This window comes from Pygocentrus nattereri, chromosome 4, assembly GCF_015220715.1.
Source record: "Pygocentrus nattereri isolate fPygNat1 chromosome 4, fPygNat1.pri, whole genome shotgun sequence".
Classification (NCBI taxonomy): domain Eukaryota; kingdom Metazoa; phylum Chordata; class Actinopteri; order Characiformes; family Serrasalmidae; genus Pygocentrus; species Pygocentrus nattereri.
The window spans coordinates 23,143,397-23,162,452 of NC_051214.1; the positions used below are offsets into that span (position 1 = coordinate 23,143,397).

The 19,056-nt window shown below is 38.6% G+C and overlaps 1 protein-coding gene and 1 long non-coding RNA gene across 2 annotated transcripts; both read left to right on the forward strand.

Annotated features, from left to right (window-relative positions):
* The first annotated feature begins 44 nt into the window (after nucleotides 1–44).
* On the forward strand, nucleotides 45–15,947 carry LOC119263268 (latent-transforming growth factor beta-binding protein 1-like). Its single transcript, XM_037538109.1, has 15 exons — nucleotides 45–183; nucleotides 896–1,042; nucleotides 2,115–2,261; nucleotides 2,748–2,894; nucleotides 3,519–3,665; nucleotides 4,157–4,303; nucleotides 5,315–5,461; nucleotides 5,841–5,987; nucleotides 8,719–8,865; nucleotides 9,521–9,667; nucleotides 13,321–13,467; nucleotides 13,584–13,730; nucleotides 13,826–13,972; nucleotides 14,113–14,259; nucleotides 15,766–15,947. Exons 2-15 carry the CDS (start codon nucleotides 1,012–1,014, stop codon nucleotides 15,945–15,947), a joined length of 1,977 nt encoding a protein of 658 aa, XP_037394006.1. The 5' UTR covers nucleotides 45–183; nucleotides 896–1,011.
* Nucleotides 15,948–16,031: 84 nt separating this feature from the next.
* LOC119263313 lies at nucleotides 16,032–18,802 on the forward strand. The gene is made up of 4 exons (XR_005130235.1): nucleotides 16,032–16,170; nucleotides 16,883–17,029; nucleotides 18,112–18,258; nucleotides 18,745–18,802. It is a non-coding gene; the product is annotated as an uncharacterized LOC119263313 (long non-coding RNA).
* The last annotated feature ends 254 nt before the right edge of the window (nucleotides 18,803–19,056 follow it).

Sequence of the window (19,056 nt, forward strand, 5' to 3'; positions counted from 1 at the left end):
ATTAAAATTCTAAGAAGGGAAAATCTTTCATTGCAGATGTGGATGAATGTCTATCTACACCATCTATATGTGGTCCAAACTCCACCTGCATCAACACAATTGGAGGACACAACTGCTCCTGCTGGAGGGGATTTACTGCAACCAATTCAAATCTGCTTGTCAGCGTTAGTAACCCATGTACTGGTAAGATATTAAGTGACAGTTCAATGTTCCGCTCTAATGTTTTCATATTCATACATATTTCATACATATTTTCAAACTCTCCCTAAATCAACATCATTGGACAGCTAGCTCTACATGCTTGGCAGAAAACACTAACAGCCAGATCTGTTATGTCAGCTAATAGACGGCTGCACTGGCTAGCGATTTGCTCCACTCACAAAGATGAAATCGCTCTTTTGTTGGTTTTAAGCTGTTTTTTATTTATTAATATTACTTTACAAATTGATAAGTCAGTCAGATTTGTTCCATCAATTAACTTAAGTGAGTTGTACCCTATAGAATCCTCTAGAATTGTGTACAAAATAGGCATTGGAATAGTTTCTGACAGGAATTTCATACATTTGATAACATGCTCCAGTTGTTGCTCGCAGTACTTTCACATCAAGTTTACTGCTGCCTTTTCTTAAACACATATGTATGTTGCTGTCCTGAAACTAAGTAGAGAGAAGATCAGTTCTTCTGTGAAGACTATAAGCGTAGGCCAATAGAAGTGTGAGAATAGTTAGACAGATTAGATCTAAAGATGCTGATTGTTTCAGATCATCGTGTTCTACAACATCCACTGTGTTACAAGTAAAGATATTTGAGACTGATCTACTTTATGTACTGGAAGAAATCCTATTTAATAGACAATGATTAAAAAGTGTCTTCCTTTGCTGACTTTTTCATCAAGATGTGGATGAATGTACTGGGATTCCTGGAGTGTGTGGACCAAATTCAAACTGCACCAATGTTATAGGAAACTACAGTTGCACATGCTTGAGTGGATACAATGTAACAAATTCATTTATGCCTATCAATATCAGCAACCCATGCAGAGGTACGTTCATCAATCGATACTTTTACCCTCCCTGAGTATTTGCACTTAACGCTAGTTTTTTCAAGGATCGTTTAGACCATATAAAACATTGTATGTTTTCAGATGCTATAGTTGTTGCTCAAAAGCATTTGTAGTACATGTTCCTGCTGTCTCATCTTAAACACTGTGTTTAAAAGTAGATAACCCTTTCTTTTACAGTCCCCTAAGTTCTAGGCATTAACCAGATAGGTGTGAGGTCCAAACTCAAGTATTAGGTAATTATTTTAGGTGACAAGATGGTAAGGTATATTTAATAATGGTTTTTACCATCTTTGAGTTTTAGTAGACATTGCAGTCGACAGTAAGATTTTTCTGGTATTTGTATTCCATTAAAAAGGGACACACAACATGGCATCAGGATAGTACCTAAGCAAAATGAATTGAGGATTTTATGTTAAAGATATTGTAGTTATTGCTTGAAATTCTTTCATGTTCCAAGTTATGTGCTGTCTGGTCTTTACCAATTAATATGTACTAGTCACAAAACAAAACTGAGAAAACCAATTCTACTGTGAAGACTCCAAGTGTAGGCCTCTAAAAGTGTGACCACAGACAGGTTATGTCTGACATTTTAATGTTTTTTAGATGCTTGTGTTCTATTTAATGACAGAAGTTAGTGCACAATCCAGTCTATTACAAATAAAGACCTTTTGAGTTGGATCATCTGAATAGTGGACATGAATTAACACGAGTTAATAGAATGTTTAAAATTCTCTTTGCTTTATTACTTATTTTAATCAAGATGTCAAGACATCTGTTGACATTTCTGAAGACTGTCGTCCAAATTGCAAACTGCATCAGTGAACTAGTGATCACATTCATTGTGTATTAGTGTGAGGTTAGATTATCTCTCACCTCCAGCTGGATTCTGATACATGGGTTCTAGAAAATCTCAAAAGTTAGTACACCATCCACTGGTTTACAAATAAAGGCCATCATTTTGTTTGATCCTCTAGATCATGGACTGCAATAAATACTGTTTAATAGACAATGTTTAAAATTCTCTGTGTTTTTGTCAATTTCTTTAATCAAGATGTGGATGAATGTACTGAGATTCCTGATGTGTGTGGTCCACATGCAAACTGCACCAATGCTGTTGGAAACTACAGCTGCACCTGTCTGATTGGATATAATGTGACAGATCAATACTTTCCCATCAACATCAGCAACCCATGTAGAGGTACCTTTGCCAGTCTTTCTACAATTGTCTTTCTGTGTCAGCAATAATATTTGACGGTAATATTTTCTAAACGCTTTAGTACCATGTAAAACAGTACACATGATGTTACTGGGATGGTTCCTGAGCAACAAGAAATTTCAAGATTTTATGATATAAAATATTGCAGTTGTTCATATAGGTACTTTAATTTTACAAATACTCCGCTGTCTCTTAAATGTTAAAACGTGCAAGTGCTGAAAGAAATAACTTGTAAAAAGGTGAATTCGTCTGTGACAACGCCAAGTATAAGCCGCCATATTTGTGCAGTAGACTACATTTGGTGTTGCGCTTATTTTAGATGTACGCGTTGTAGAAAATGACACAAAGTGCACGTCATTACAAATAAAGGTCGTCACTTGCATTGAAACCTCTATATTATGGACTAGAATAAAGACAGTTTAACAGACAATATTTTAAAGTCTCTGTTCTTTATTTTCTTTAACGAAGATGTGGATGAATGTACTGAGATTCCAGGAGTGTGTGGTCCAAATGCAAACTGCACCAATGCTGTTGGAAACTACAGCTGTACATGCCTGAGGGGATATAATGTGACAAATCTGCTCATGCCTATTAATAGCAGCAATCCATGCAGAGGTAGGTTTTAAGATCAGCATTGTTATCATTGAGTTTTGGCAGTAGTTGTCTATGATATTAATACTTTACATGCATTATTCATCCCATATAAAAGGGTCCACAATGTGTCTTTGGTATGATACTTCAACAACAATATCTTCCAAACTTTCATACTATAATGCAGTTTCTTGCTCGAAATACATTGATATTACAAGTTTAGAAGATACAAGTTTGTATCCTCTGTTGGTCTGCTGCATCAGTCAGTAATCCAGTCCTTGGCTCAGAAGATGCTTGAATGACTTGTAATATTAAGTGAATTTCAGCATCGTGTCTGACGATGACATATTTAAGCATAAGTGTATGGGATACATATAAGAGAAAAATGACTTGAGCAATTTAGACAAGAAATTGGTTTTACCAGGCCCAGAGAAGCCAAAGGACGCTTCCCCTTATATATCTTATTAGTTTGTGGTTAGAAAGTTCAATTCTGCTTTTTCCTATTTTGAAAAATAAAAAATCGACTTTCTTTACTTGTTTAACATGGTTCTGATTAGAAGTGAATGGACGTGACAGAATAATAAGCCACTGTTAATCTCAGGTTTCCTTAAGCATCTAAAATGATTGTATTTGCTTTGTTTAATCAAGATGTGGATGAATGTACTGAGATTCCTGAAGTGTGTGGTCCAAATTCAAACTGCAGCAATGCTGTTGGAAACTACAGCTGCACATGCCTGAGAGGATATAATGTGACTAATCCATACTTTCCTATCAGCATCAACAACCCATGCAGAGGTAAGTTTGACAGTGATTTTTTGATCATTTAGTTTTGGCAGACATAGATGACTATGATATTTTTGGCATTTTATTCCATTAAAAAGGGATACACAACATGCCATGCAAAGTAATCGGTCAAGATTTTATTATTAAGATGTTGACTTTGCTTCTTAGAATATTTGCCTACTCCAAGTACAGTTTTGTCTTTAAAACTTAATATGTATCCGTCCTAAAACAAAGAACTAGTGAGAAAACCAATTGTTCTCTGAAGACTCCAAGTATAGGCTTCTCAATTTGTGACAACAGACATGTTACAACTGAGATTCAGCTTCTTTTAGATGGACCATGTGTTCTATGAAATAGCAGAGGTTAGCACATAATCCAGTCTGTTACAAATAAAGACTTCTTTTAATTTGGATCATCTAGATAATGAACTTAATTAACATCAGGTAATAGCAAATGTTTAAAAGTCTGCTTGTTTTGTTACTTTTTTCTCTTTTAAAATCAAGATGTGGATGAATGTACTGAGATTCCTGGTGTGTGTGGACCAAATGCAAACTGCACCAATGCTGTTGGAAACTACAGCTGCACATGCCTGAGAGGATACACTGTGACAAATCTTTCCTTTCCTATCAATGTTGGCAACCCATGCAGAGGTACGTTTGTCAACCAGTTGTTTTACAAATATTTCACAATTCTTTTTGCACTATGACACATCTGCGTATAAAAAAACAACTGGATTTTTGAGACTAGTGCACAGACCTTGCTCTGGCCGTCTAGGGGAGATGCTCCCTCAGAAGAAAAATGTCTGCGTTTTAAAGTTAAATGCATCAATCCAGTACAATTTAACCCTTGTGTGGTGTTGATGTGTGTGCTATTCAGTGGTCTGGTGGACCAACCACATTATTTATTTTTAATCAATACAGCCATATCCTTTTATGTAGAAATGCCAGATGTTTAGAACATTACAAGTGGCCAGCGTAGGGTTCTCCTTTAGCAGCTGTAGCCAGTCAGCAGCCTGTCCATGTTGTCCACCCTCACACATACACATACGCATATACAAACACAGACACATCAGCGGGCCGTGTAGGAGGAGACCAGAGTGAAGGACATGGCACCTCAACACTTTTACTCCCTGCTGGTTCCCCCAATGCCACATGTGTAATATAAATGGGTATTGTTTATATTATTAATAATTAACACTGATTAATAGATAATGATTCAAATTCTTTTTTTTTCCTTTCATAAATCAGGCTGTGGATGAATCTGCTGGGTTTCCTGAAATTTGTGGTCTAATGTATATAATGTGATGAATCTGTATGTTCCTATTAATGTGAGCACTCCATGTAGAGGAACATTTGAAAGTCAGTTTTTACCATTTTTCAGTACAGATAGCGATTTACTATGACAGTCTTGCTCAGAATAATTTCATATTACAATCAATGCCTTTACCATCCTTGAGTATTCATAGTATTTACATGCAACAGTAAAAGTTTTTGAGCATTACACATCTCGTATAAATAACAGAAGTTAGCAGAGCATCCAGTGTAATACATACATGAAGGCCATCATTTTGAGTTTGACCTTGTGAATTACAGACTGCATTGAACACTGTTTAATGCTCAATGTCCAAAAGTCTCTTTGTTTTGTCACTTTCTTTAATCAAGATGCTGATGAATGTATTGAGATTCCTAATGTGTGTGGTCCAAATGCAATCTGCACCAATGCTGCAGGAAGCTACACTTGCACATGCCTGAATGGATATAATGTCACAAATCCATACTTTACTATCAACAGCAGCAACCCATGCAGAGGTAGGTTTTTAAATTACTGCTTTTTCAATAAAAAAATTGCTTTGTCGATCAAGAAAATTAAATTTCTCTGTTATTGGTTGTAATCTGTTTTCTTTTGTTGATATTACTTAACAAACACATAAGTCATTGAAACTGAACTAGTTGTGTTCTTTCAATAAAATTAAGTGAGTTCTTAGAGTGTCTGATTAGTGTAATCTTCTTATGTACAACTCAACATCTTTTTCTTTGGCTCCTGGCATCATTTATTTGCACATATTTTACTTGTTTTAGTCACTCTCTTCATGCTGTGTCTCACCCTGCCCTTCTTTTCCTTTGGTGTACATATTTCTTATACTTCATATTTAACATGAATTAAATATTAATCACTTTGATCTTTTAGATGTGGATGAATGTGTTTCTGCACCATCTGTATGTGGATTAAACTCCAGCTGCAACAACACAGTAGGAGGATACAGTTGCTTTTGCTGGGATGGATTTACTGCTACAAACTCAAGTCTAGCCGTCAACATTACGAACCCGTGTATAGGTAAGTTATTATGTTTTATTTAAAACAAAAAAGTTTTAAAGATTAAAATAGCCTCTTCAGCACCTCGTCAATTAGTTTTACATTTATTTTATGGTTCGATTGGTTCATGCATTGTGAAAACTGAAAGGCTCTAGTTTGCTATGCGTATACTTTATTTTTAAAGAGCCTCGAGACTGCCCATACACAGCCACAATCTTTCAGCACTTGGTGGGTAAAAGCACTCTACTCTAAAATGACAGCCTGTGAGTTTGTGTGATCTCAGAAGACCCCAGCAGTAAACCAATGGAAACCACATGCTGTAGTCTACCATAGTTAAAAGGTGATGCTAGACACATTGATGCATGGAATTAAACCCCCTGTACTGTTTACTGTAGTAAAAATCACAGCTACAAATGTCTGATTTCTGTGGTAAATCTGTATAATATGCATTACTATAAAGTATAATGTTACTACAATGCACAGCTGCTTTATGTTTCATTAAGTTATAAAATAGAAAACTTAATTGTGGCATGTGCAAAAGTTTGGACACTCTTTCTGGGGTAGAGTTTGAGAAGTCAAAGATTCTCATTAGAAATGATCAGCAGATGATCATGGCAAGCCTTCCTTGCCAGTCTGCAGCTATAGCAGAGTTCCAATAAAGTTCAGGAACCTTGCAAAAGTTTGGACACTCTTTCTGGGGTACAGTTTAACAACTTTGAAAGAGGGGTGCGCCAGAATTATGACGCAGCAGAATGGAGATGCTGCATCATCTAAATTGAAACAGGAAATTAAGCAAGCTATCTACTGAGACGTCAGTTTACTACTAGTGAGTTTTATAAGATTGTTATGACGAAATGGACCAAAATACATTGAAATGAAATAAAAATGGTGAAATGACATTATCAAAGATCTAAAAAAAAATATTTTTTTACAGAGAAAATACATTTGTGGGTTTCTTTGATTGCTTATGTAGCGTGTTTTTTTTTTTTCTCGCTTTCTCATAACACTTTGAGAGTGTGCCTCTGAAAAGCCTACATTTTTGGAGGGCCATGTAGCCAAGTGTGAATGCTCAAACCAGAGCAATTGAACCAGAGTAATGGCCAAGTGTTATGGGCAAGGGGTGAAATGGGGTTGGCTGGAAGGGTCATCAGAAGGAAACCTTACCTGCAAGCTTATCACAAAAGCCAACATCTTAAGTATGTAAAACAACATCTAAATAGGTGTGGATAAGGTTGATCTCTTATAATGCAGCGTGGGGGGTTCTCAAAAGAAACTCAGACAACTCAAAGTTGTTACCCAAAATTCAGCTTCTCTTTAGTCCCACCAGACCAAGCGCCTCCCCTCCATATAGGCCTTTGGTCAGTCCACCACAGCCCTCCTGAGCAACTGATGTGACCCTGAAGCTGCTGAGGGGTGCCAATGGGGCAATGATGGCACTCGGATGGCACTCTGACGATACTGGGGAGCCAGTAGGGGTTCTATGTGTGGCTGGGGAGTCCCTGACCACGTTGCTGAAATGCCTTGGAGCTGGCCGTCTCCCCATGGGACCCTCAAAGTCCCGTAACTTACACATCATTGAAAGTTTATGGGTAGATCTTAAGCTACGTTCACATTACAAGTCTTTTTCCTCAAATCCGATTTTTTACTCCAATCCGATCTCTCTGACAGGATGGCTTACACTTGTTTAGGTAAGTGATTCAAGTCGGTCATTAATCTGAACGAAGCGGCATCCTGAAATAACCCGCATGTGCACATCCTACTCAGCAACGTCATAAGAATCGTGTGCGTCATGTTCATCATCAGAAAAAAGGCTAATGTAAGAACCAGCCTTTCCTGTGAAGATAACGAACTCTAAACAGCTTTCAGATGTTCATCATTAGAGCGTTTCTTTTCCATCGTTTACAGGCTTTAACTTCTGTTTGGTGCAGCTGCCAGAGTAATGCTGAATGATGGCGTATGCACAGTGGGGAAACAAGCACATGGATTCCGATCTGAGCATCACATTATGGTCGCTTGCCCATGAATCGGATACGTATCCGATCTAGGACCACATATGAAAATTGCTCAAATCGGATTTGAAAACAACATTAGGATTTGAAAACATTAGGATTTTTGCCACTTCAACCTGGTAACGTGAACGTAGCCTTAAACATGCAGTGCATGCAACACAGCCCAAAAATATCGTAGCTCTAGAAGAACTAAATGGAAAGAGAGACTCCTAGCTGGCTACAAAAACTGTTTGCAAGCTGTGATGTCTGTCATGGTGTTATTGAGCACTGATATAGTAGGGTTATAATTAGGGCAATTACTATTTGAATTTTAATTTTTTTAAATTAGTCAAATACATATGAACCTTGCAATAACATTTGCAAATCAAAGTTATTTGCTCCAATCATTTGTAGAGGTTATGTTTTTAATTCTTTTTATATTAACAATTAACAAAACATGTTTATTTGGTCAGGGCCCATAGCCCTGTGTATAAGTTTATATATATATTGAATATTGTACAACATTGTGAACACAAACACTGAAGTCAGCTGCATTTTGCTCCTTGTGTACTAACGCATGCCTTGATGTTCACTTTAAAACCCAAAGTTTGAGTGTCTTTAGTCAAATTACATGTTTGTTTTTTCCTAAATGAGTTTACTTTTACAGCTCTGCACATTTTAATCCACAAACAGTGCCAGTGACAGTGCATAATAGCTGCTGATAGACACAGTTACAAGACAAAACCTCTGTATTTATTTCACAGATGTGGATGAATGTCTGTCCACTCCATCTGTTTGCGGTCCAAACTCTACCTGCACCAACACAGTAGGAGGATACAATTGCTCGTGCTGGCTTGGATTTACTGCAACAAACTCAAATCTTACTGTGAACATTACTAACCCTTGTACAGGTGAGTTGTTAAATATCAGTTTAATATTTTGCTGTTAAATATAGAAATGTTTGTTTTCTTTACACTCCATTATTAGCAGCAGAAAAGGTCTATTAAAAAATCTCCTGTGAGAACAAAGCCGCTATTCACACAGAAATTCACATTTTTACTCCTGTAAAAGAAAAAAGTTACAAGCAATATGTAGCCTTGTGTGGCTACAAATTATCAGTTTAATATGTAAGAAAAATAAAATTATTGCACAGGTATGGATGAATGTCTCTCTGCACTGTCAGTGTGTGGAACATTAAACTCCACCTGCTCCTAAACAATAGGGGCATACATTTGCTCTTTCTGGATTGGATTCACTGCAACACACTCAAAACACCCCTTTATCCCTCACATAGATAAAATGCTAAACTTAAAAAATAAAACTTGCTCAAGTGATTTTAAGTTCAATAAGAAAAATGCTTGTTTGAATATGATAAAGCATTTTCTGTTGAATTAGCGATGTGCGAGTTTATTGAGACACCTGCAGTATTTCATCGTTATCCAAACACTTATGCTGTAAACTGACTGAAAACTTGAACTCGAAACTGAAAATATTATATAATAAAATAAATCTCCTAAAAGACTAATTTTCAAACGTTGTGATCACATCTGTGGACTTATTTTGCAGATGTGGATGAGTGTCTGTTCACACCATCACCTTGTGGTTCACACTCCACCTGCAACAACACAGTGGGAGGATACAGCTGCTCTTGCCGTGATGGATTTGCTGTTCCCAATGCAAATCTAAATGTCCGCATTAGTAACCCTTGCATTGGTAAGATATTAAATGCCAGTTTAATGTTGCTGTTGAATTTAAAATTAGTGTTTTTAATACCATCTTTAAATCAAAACACATATTAATGTGAAGAAAGTTCAACAGTGTGTGATCTCCTAGCTTGAAATTCTCTTCAATGGATTCTGTAAATGTGCAAATTCAAGATGTATAATGTACTTAATGTAATGTTGTCTGTTGTTGTCAATCTGAGGTGATGCATCTGCGCGTTCGCCATGTTTGAGTGATCAACTTGCACTGGACCTACGAAATGAAAAATTTGAAGAAATGTTAGTTACACAGCTGCTTTTGTCTGTGTCAACCTTCCAGCTGTTCAGTCTTTCTTGAACTTCTTTGCTTTCTGTAGTTCCAGTGTGTTGCTTGGTGTTGATTTCTGTATAGTTAATGTGCACAAGGACATGACTTGTGAAGAAGGATATGAATTGAGGTGGAACAGCACAGGCATACTGTCATTATTCAGGCCACCACTCATTGCCTGTAACAGTTGTACTCGTCTGGGAAGTCAAAGTGTTCCCAATCAGGACATGAGTGTGAATTCATGTCAATTTTTTTCATAAGCACACTTTGTCCATCACCTATTTTGTGCAACAAGGCTAATCAGCTGTCCAAGGCAGAAAGCTGAAGTTAGCTTACTATTAAAATTTTCCTCCAGTGTCTGAGTGGAACTTCTTTGCCATTGAAGTTGGAATGGAAAATTCGGATAAACAGGCAAATAAGATGCTATCTTAAGCTGCGTCTAAGGTGGGCTAACCAAGACAGATTTTTATTTCGGTTCATAAAAAGTCCTAGAAACATCATCATCGTTGTCGTTAACCACTTAATCCAGATAGGAACGCGGTAACAGTTGGGAGAGCAGAGAATCCCAGATGACCCTGTCCCCTGCAACTCCTTCCAGCTCATTCACAGGGACCCCAAGCCGCTCCCAGGCCAACTTGAAGATGTCATCCCTCCAGTGGGTCCTAGGACGACCCCGGGGCCTTATCGCCAAATCCACAAAACACATGTAGACTGGGTTGTCAAACTCCCATGCCCCCTCAACAATCTGTGAGAGGCTGAAAAGCTGGTCCATTGTTTTACGGCCGGGACGGAGTCCTCATTGTTCCTCCTCAATCTGAGGTTCAACTATCGGTCAGAGTCTCCTATCCAGCACCTTGGCATAGACTTTCCCAGGGAGGCTGAGCAGTGTGATACCTCGATAGTTGGCACACACCTTCCGGCCCCCTTTTTTAAAAATGGGGACCACCACCCCGCTCTGCCATTGCAAGGGTACTGTTCCTGAGGTCGAGTTGTGTCAGCCATGACAGCCCCACAATATCCAGAGCCTTAAGCATCTCCAGACGAATCTCATCCATCCCCGGTGCCTTGCCACTGAAGAGCTTGCCAACTACCTCAGTGACCTCCACCAGGGAAATGGAGCGTGACATGCCAGAGGCCTCCGGCCCTGACTCCTGTGAGGGAGGCATGTCTCTCGGATTAACAAGTGCCCCTTCCACCAGCCGACAATATCCTCATTTGAAGTCAGAGTTTCTCCACCCTTGCCGAATACACCTTGGGCACAGCCACCCCGACCACTCCTGAGTCATCGGGCAGTTGTTCAGAGCCTCGTTATAGCCGACCAAATCTCTTTTTCCATGGCTTCACCAAACTCCTCCCACGCCCTGGATTTTGCTTTTGCCACCATTACGGCTGTCACCTTTGTCACCAGTCGGTACCTCACTGCTGAGTCGGGAGTCCTTCTGGCCATCCAGTCCCTAAAGGCCTCTTTCTTCAGCTTGATGGCCTCCCTCAAGACTGGTGTTCACCAGGGGTTTCTTGGATTACCACCCCGACAGGCAACCACAAGCTTTTGGCCACAGCTATGCCTGGTAGCTTCCGCTGTGGAGTTTTTTTACCCAGGGTCCATTCAGAGTCTATGTCCCCTACCTCCCCCGGGAAATGAGAAAAGCTCTTCCGGAGGAGGGAGTTGAAATCATTCCCAACAGGGGCCTCCGACAATCGTTCCCAGCACACCCTCACTATTCACTTGGGCCTACTGGGTCTGACCATCAGTTTTCCTTGCCATTTGATCCAACTCACCACCAGATGGTGATCAGTTGATAGCTCAGCACCTCTCGTACCAAGTCAGATGAAACAAAACAAGTCTAAAAACAAAGTCTTAAAGGGTTTGTTATGGGCAATCCATGCCTGGCACAGAAGTCCAATAACAATTCACCATTCAGGTTTAGATCGGGCATGCTGTTCTTCCCAATCACGCCTTTCCAGGTCTCCCAGTCATTGCCAACATGAGCATTGAAGTACCCCAGTAAGACTATGGAGTCTGTAGGCGGGACCCTTTCCAAAATCCCGCCCACTTTCTCCAAGAAGGCCAAATACTCTGACCTGTTGCTTGTTGCATAAGCACACATAACAGTCAGAGTTTTCCTCTCTGCATCTCTACTTCGCATTGAGGCGACCTTCTCGTCCACCCGGACAAACTCCAACTGCACGGCCGCCAGCCAGGGACTCGTGAGTATCTCCACTCCCGCCTGCTGCCTCTCACCCTGTGCAACCCCTGAGTAGGAGAGGGACTGACACCTATCAAGCCAGTTTCTGCCACAAGGGCCTAGGCTGCCGAGGACCCCCTGCAATCTCCCGCTGCCTGTGCAGCACTGCACCACTCCCCCATGCGGGCCCACCTGGTCCTCCCACATTGCCTCTTCGGGCTGGGTCCGGCCGGCCAGGTTACGTGGGTTTCCCGGCCACCAGGTGCTCGCCAGGAGACACTACTCCCCAGGCCTGGCTCCAGGGGCAGGTCCCGGTGCCCCTATCCCAAGGAAGGGTACACAGTATTCTGTACCCATTTTTCATAGTGGGTTTTTTGGATCGTGTTAGTCTGGGTCTTCAGTCCAGACCTGTTCACTGTGTGAGACCCTCCTAGGAGAATATTGCTCCTGATGACTTAGCTCTGAAGATTTATAGACCACACAAGCCCTTCCGCCATGACAAGGCCCTGATCCAGGAAGGGAGAAACATCATGAGCTGTGCTAAATAAAACTATAGGAATAATTTCTAGTATCATTCATCTAAAATGAAGTATATATGAAGAATATTAAAGATGCAGCAAGTTTTTGTATCTGCTCTGTATCATCTGTTCAATCATAGAGGCAATGTGCAGGGGCGTAGGGACAGGAAGGGGTTTTACATAGTAGCAAGGGGGCAAATACAATTTGTTTAATTGTGCAGATTCGTAAATCTTTACGTTCTTAATGAGTGCTGATGTTCATGGATGCTTCTCTGTCATATACAGTAGCTACTTGGGCATAATTTTAATGCAAGAAAATAAAACTAATTCTTTTTCAACATAGATTTTTTTGTTTTAATTATTGACCTTAGAGGTGCTTGATGGTTTAGAAATAACAGAATGCTATATGTGTTACAGTTGGCTGTATATTTACTGGCATGGGTAAAAAAAGGTAATAGTGTTTATAGTGAATTAGTTCAGTCTCACACTGAAAATACTGTCAAAATATGTGTTTTATTACATTTCAAAGAATGTGTAATTTTCCTTTATATTTACATGGTCTGAAAATGTACTTTTGCACCATTACGCTGTGAAAACAAAAAATATTAATCAAATAATCATATTTCTCTTTTAGATATAGATGAATGTCTGTTTGCACCATCTGTATGTGGATTAAACTCCATGTGCAACAACACAGTAGGAGGATACAGTTGCTCTTGCTGGACTGGATTCACTGCAGTAAACTCAAGTCTAGGTGTCAGTGTTAATAACTCCTGTGTAGGTGAGAGTCTAAATGTTGGTATTGTGTTTTGTTGACGGTTAGTGTTTCAATGATAAATCACTCTTCCAATACTGAAAATATGTTGGTGCAAGAATCACAGGTCATTGTCATTACAGATGTGGAGGAATGTTTGTCTGAACCGTCCATTTGTGGTCCAAACTCCACCTGCATCAACACAGTAGGAGGATACAGCTGCTCTTGCCGGTCTGGATTTAACATAACCAACTCAAGTCTAAGCATCAGTGTTAATAACTCTTGTAGTGGTAAGCTGGTTTTGTGTTGTTAGATGAAGCTTTATGACTGCTAACAGTGAAAATGAGCAACTTTACAAAAAAAGAATTGTTTATCAATTTTGCAGATGTGGATGAATGTCTGTTAACTCCATCTGTATGTGGTCCAAACTCCACCTGCATCAACACAGTAGGAGGATACAATTGCTTTTGCTGGAATGGATTTACTGCTACAAACTCAAGTCTAAGGGTTAACATTAGTAACCCTTGTAGGGGTAAGTCATCAAGCTTTAGGTTCAGTAATGTCAGAGGCCTTTCGGGTTTTATGGATGAAAATGGACACACGTAATATTGAACATATGTGCTTGTAAAATGTACTTAAACATATAATAAATTAAATCAATGTGTTTCACAGATGTAGATGAATGTCTATCTACACTATCTGCATGTGGATCAAATTCCAACTGCGCTAATACAGCAGGAGGATACAGTTGCTCTTGCTGGACTGGATTTACTGCAACCAGCTCAAACTTAACTACCAGCATTATTAACCCATGTATAGGTAAGTGATTTTGCCTTTTCAGGTTTATAAGATAGAGACTCTGCTAGTCAAGATCTTCCACACTAAACTCACCCAACATTGCATTCGTGGGCCTGCTTTGTGCTCTGAGGCTCAGTCATGCTGGAACAGAAAAGGTTCTTCCTCAAATTCCTCCCACAATATTTGAAGCATACAATTGTACACAATGTCTTGGTCTGCAACCCCATATCATTATCCCTCCTCCACCTACAGCTAGCATAAAGTGGTCAGGCAGGTAACGTTCTCCTGGCTTTTGCTCAACCCAGACTTGTTCATCAGACTGACAGATAGAGAAGTGTGATTTGTCAGTTTCTGCTTCTCCAAAATCCAGTGACGGTGTAATTTATACAACTCCATCCAACACTTGGGATTATGCTTGGTGACGTAAGGCTTGCATGCAGCTGCTCAGCCATCAAAACCCATGCCATGAAGCTCCTGGCGCCCACTTTTTTTGCTGATGTAATTGCCAGATTAGGTTTGGAAATCTGCAGTTTTTGAGTCGCAGAGCATCGCTGACTTTTATGCACTATGCTCTTCAGTACTCGGTGATCTGTTGTGTAACTTTACATGGTCTGAAACTATGTGGATGAATTGCTGATGTTCCTAAATACTTCCACTTTTCAATAATACCCCTCAAAGTTTATCAAGGAATGTCTACAAGAGAAGAAATTTTGCCAACTGACTTGTTGCATTGGTGGCATTCTGCACACTCAGATTCAGTGAGCTCTTTATAATGTCCTGTTCTTTTACAAATGTATCTAAAGGCAGGCTGCCTGATTTAATACACCTGTGGCAATGAGACTGAATAAAACACCTGAATTAAATGATTAAGAGGTGTGTCCCAATACTTTTGTCCATACAATGTATCACATTTTGTGGCCAATTAATGCAGAAAACAATGTAAGTAAAAGGGGTTTACATCTTTTTTACTTGCCACTGTTCAGTGAGTTTTTTCCATGTGTAAAGTATTTTGGAAATACAGGAGAACATTTTTAAATTATAAACACTGCTGTAATTATCCATTTACACCCATTTTAAGTGGTTATCATCGTCAACTTTGATCTTCATTTTTGAACTTTTATTAGACCTTCATAACTGATGTGATACAGCTTTCTCAGTCTGTATGTAGTCATGGTATTTATCTCTCTGAGCACATCTAAAACTTATGTTGCACTGCACTAGCATGCGGAATACTTTGATACATGTATGTGCAACAAAATTGGTTTTATGTTATTGAAAACATTGACTCCAAACATCTGAACAGTAGTTTATGTGGTCTAAGTTCCCACCAGCATCAACATAGTAGGAGGCGGCAATTACCCTTGACTAAATAGAGTAACTACAAGAAACTCAAGTGAAAGTGTAACACTGATGCCTGTATGTTGTTATTGAATAGTGGTTTATTGTTTCACTGAAATTATTTGAAATTATTTTGATTGAAACTGCTGATGAAAGAAAACAAGATAAACTTTTTACTTTCTCTCACAGATATAGATGAATGTGCGCTTGAACCAGCTATTTGTGGTCCACACTCCATCTGCACCAACACTATAGGAGGATACAACTGCTCTTGCACGGGAGGATTTACTGAAACAAACTCAAGTCTGATGATTAGCGTTAATAACACTTGTAGAGGCAAGTACCTACATATAAATGTTCTGTCACACTGAAGTCTTTTCCACTGTCAGTAAATACTAGAAATATGCTCATATTAAAATTCTAAGAAGGGAAAATCTTTCATTGCAGATGTGGATGAATGTCTATCTACACCATCTATATGTGGTCCAAACTCCACCTGCATCAACACAATTGGAGGACACAACTGCTCCTGCTGGAGGGGATTTACTGCAACCAATTCAAATCTGCTTGTCAGCGTTAGTAACCCATGTACTGGTAAGATATTAAGTGACAGTTCAATGTTCCGCTCTAATGTTTTCATATTCATACATATTTCATACATATTTTCAAACTCTCCCTAAATCAACATCATTGGACAGCTAGCTCTACATGCTTGGCAGAAAACACTAACAGCCAGATCTGTTATGTCAGCTAATAGACGGCTGCACTGGCTAGCGATTTGCTCCACTCACAAAGATGAAATCGCTCTTTTGTTGGTTTTAAGCTGTTTTTTATTTATTAATATTACTTTACAAATTGATAAGTCAGTCAGATTTGTTCCATCAATTAACGTAAGTGAGTTGTACCCTATAGAATCCTCTAGAATTGTGTACAAAATAGGCATTGGAATAGTTTCTGACAGGAATTTCATACATTTGATAACATGCTCCAGTTGTTGCTCGCAGTACTTTCACATCAAGTTTACTGCTGCCTTTTCTGAAACACATATGTATGTTGCTGTCCTGAAACTAAGTAGAGAGAAGATCAGTTCTTCTGTGAAGACTATAAGCGTAGGCCAATAGAAGTGTGAGAATAGTTAGACAGATTAGATCTAAAGATGCTGATTGTTTCAGATCATCGTGTTCTACAACATCCACTGTGTTACAAGTAAAGATATTTGAGACTGATCTACTTTATGTACTGGAAGAAATCCTATTTAATAGACAATGATTAAAAAGTGTCTTCCTTTGCTGACTTTTTCATCAAGATGTGGATGAATGTACTGGGATTCCTGGAGTGTGTGGACCAAATTCAAACTGCACCAATGTTATAGGAAACTACAGTTGCACATGCTTGAGTGGATACAATGTAACAAATTCATTTATGCCTATCAATATCAGCAACCCATGCAGAGGTACGTTCATCAATCGATACTTTTACCCTCCCTGAGTATTTGCACTTAACGCTAGTTTTTTCAAGGATCGTTTAGACCATATAAAACATTGTATGTTTTCAGATGCTATAGTTGTTGCTCAAAAGCATTTGTAGTACATGTTCCTGCTGTCTCATCTTAAACACTGTGTTTAAAAGTAGATAACCCTTTCTTTTACAGTCCCCTAAGTTCTAGGCATTAACCAGATAGGTGTGAGGTCCAAACTCAAGTATTAGGTAATTATTTTAGGTGACAAGATGGTAAGGTATATTTAATAATGGTTTTTACCATCTTTGAGTTTTAGTAGACATTGCAGTCGACAGTAAGATTTTTCTGGTATTTGTATTCCATTAAAAAGGGACACACAACATGGCATCAGGATAGTACCTAAGCAAAATGAATTGAGGATTTTATGTTAAAGATATTGTAGTTATTGCTTGAAATTCTTTCATGTTCCAAGTTATGTGCTGTCTGGTCTTTACCAATTAATATGTACTAGTCACAAAACAAAACTGAGAAAACCAATTCTACTGTGAAGACTCCAAGTGTAGGCCTCTAAAAGTGTGACCACAGACAGGTTATGTCTGACATTTTAATGTTTTTTAGATGCTTGTGTTCTATGGAATGACAGAAGTTAGTGCACAATCCAGTCTATTACAAATAAAGACCTTTTGAGTTGGATCATCTGAATAGTGGACTTGAATTAACACGAGTTAATAGAATGTTTAAAATTCTCTTTGCTTTATTACTTATTTTAATCAAGATATCAAGACATCTGTTGACATTTCTGAAGACTGTCGTCCAAATTGCAAACTGCATCAGTGAAAAACTATTAACTAGTGATCACATTCATTGTGTATTAGTGTGAGGTTAGATTATCTCTCACCTCCAGCTGGATTCTGATACATGGGTTCTAGAAAATCTCAAAAGTTAGTACACCATCCACTGGTTTACAAATAAAAGCCATCATTTTGTTTGATCCTCTAGATCATGGACTGCAATAAATACTGTTTAATAGACAATGTTTAAAATTCTCTGTGTTTTTATCAATTTCTTTAATCAAGATGTGGATGAATGTACTGAGATTCCTGATGTGTGTGGTCCACATGCAAACTGCACCAATGCTGTTGGAAACTACAGCTGCACCTGTCTGATTGGATATAATGTGACAGATCAATACTTTCCCATCAACATCAGCAACCCATGTAGAGGTACAATTGCCAGTCTTTCTACAATTGTCTTTCTGTGTCAACAATAATATTTGACGGTAATATTTTCTAAACGCTTTAGTACCATGTAAAACAGTAAACATGATGTCACTGGGATGGTTCCTGAGCAACAAGAAATTTCAAGATTTTATGATTTAAAATATTGCAGTTGTTCATATAGGTACTTTCATTTTACAAATACTCCGCTGTCTCTTAAATGTTAAAACGTGCAAGTGCTGAAAGAAATAACTTGTAAAAAGGTGAATTCGTCTGTGACAACTCCAAGTATAAGCCGCCATATTTGTGCAGTAGACTACATTTGGTGTTGCGCTTATTTTAGATGTACGTGTTGTAGAAAATGACACAAAGTGCACGTTATTACAAATAAAGGTCGTCACTTGCATTGAAACCTCTATATTATGGACTAGAATAAAGACAGTTTAACAGACAATATTTAAAAGTCTCTGTTCTTTATTTTCTTTAACGAAGATGTGGATGAATGTACTGAGATTCCTGGAGTGTGTGGTCCAAATGCAAACTGCACCAATGCTGTTGGAAACTACAGCTGTACATGCCTGATGGGATATAATGTGACAAATCTTCTCATGCCTATTAATAGCAGCAATCCATGCAGAGGTAGGTTTTAAGATCAGCATTGTTATCATTGAGTTTTGGCAGTAGTTGTCTATGATATTAATACTTTACATGCATTATTCATCCCATATAAAAGGGTCCACAATGTGTCTTTGGTATGATACTTCAACAACAATATCTTCCAAACTTTCATACATATATATATAT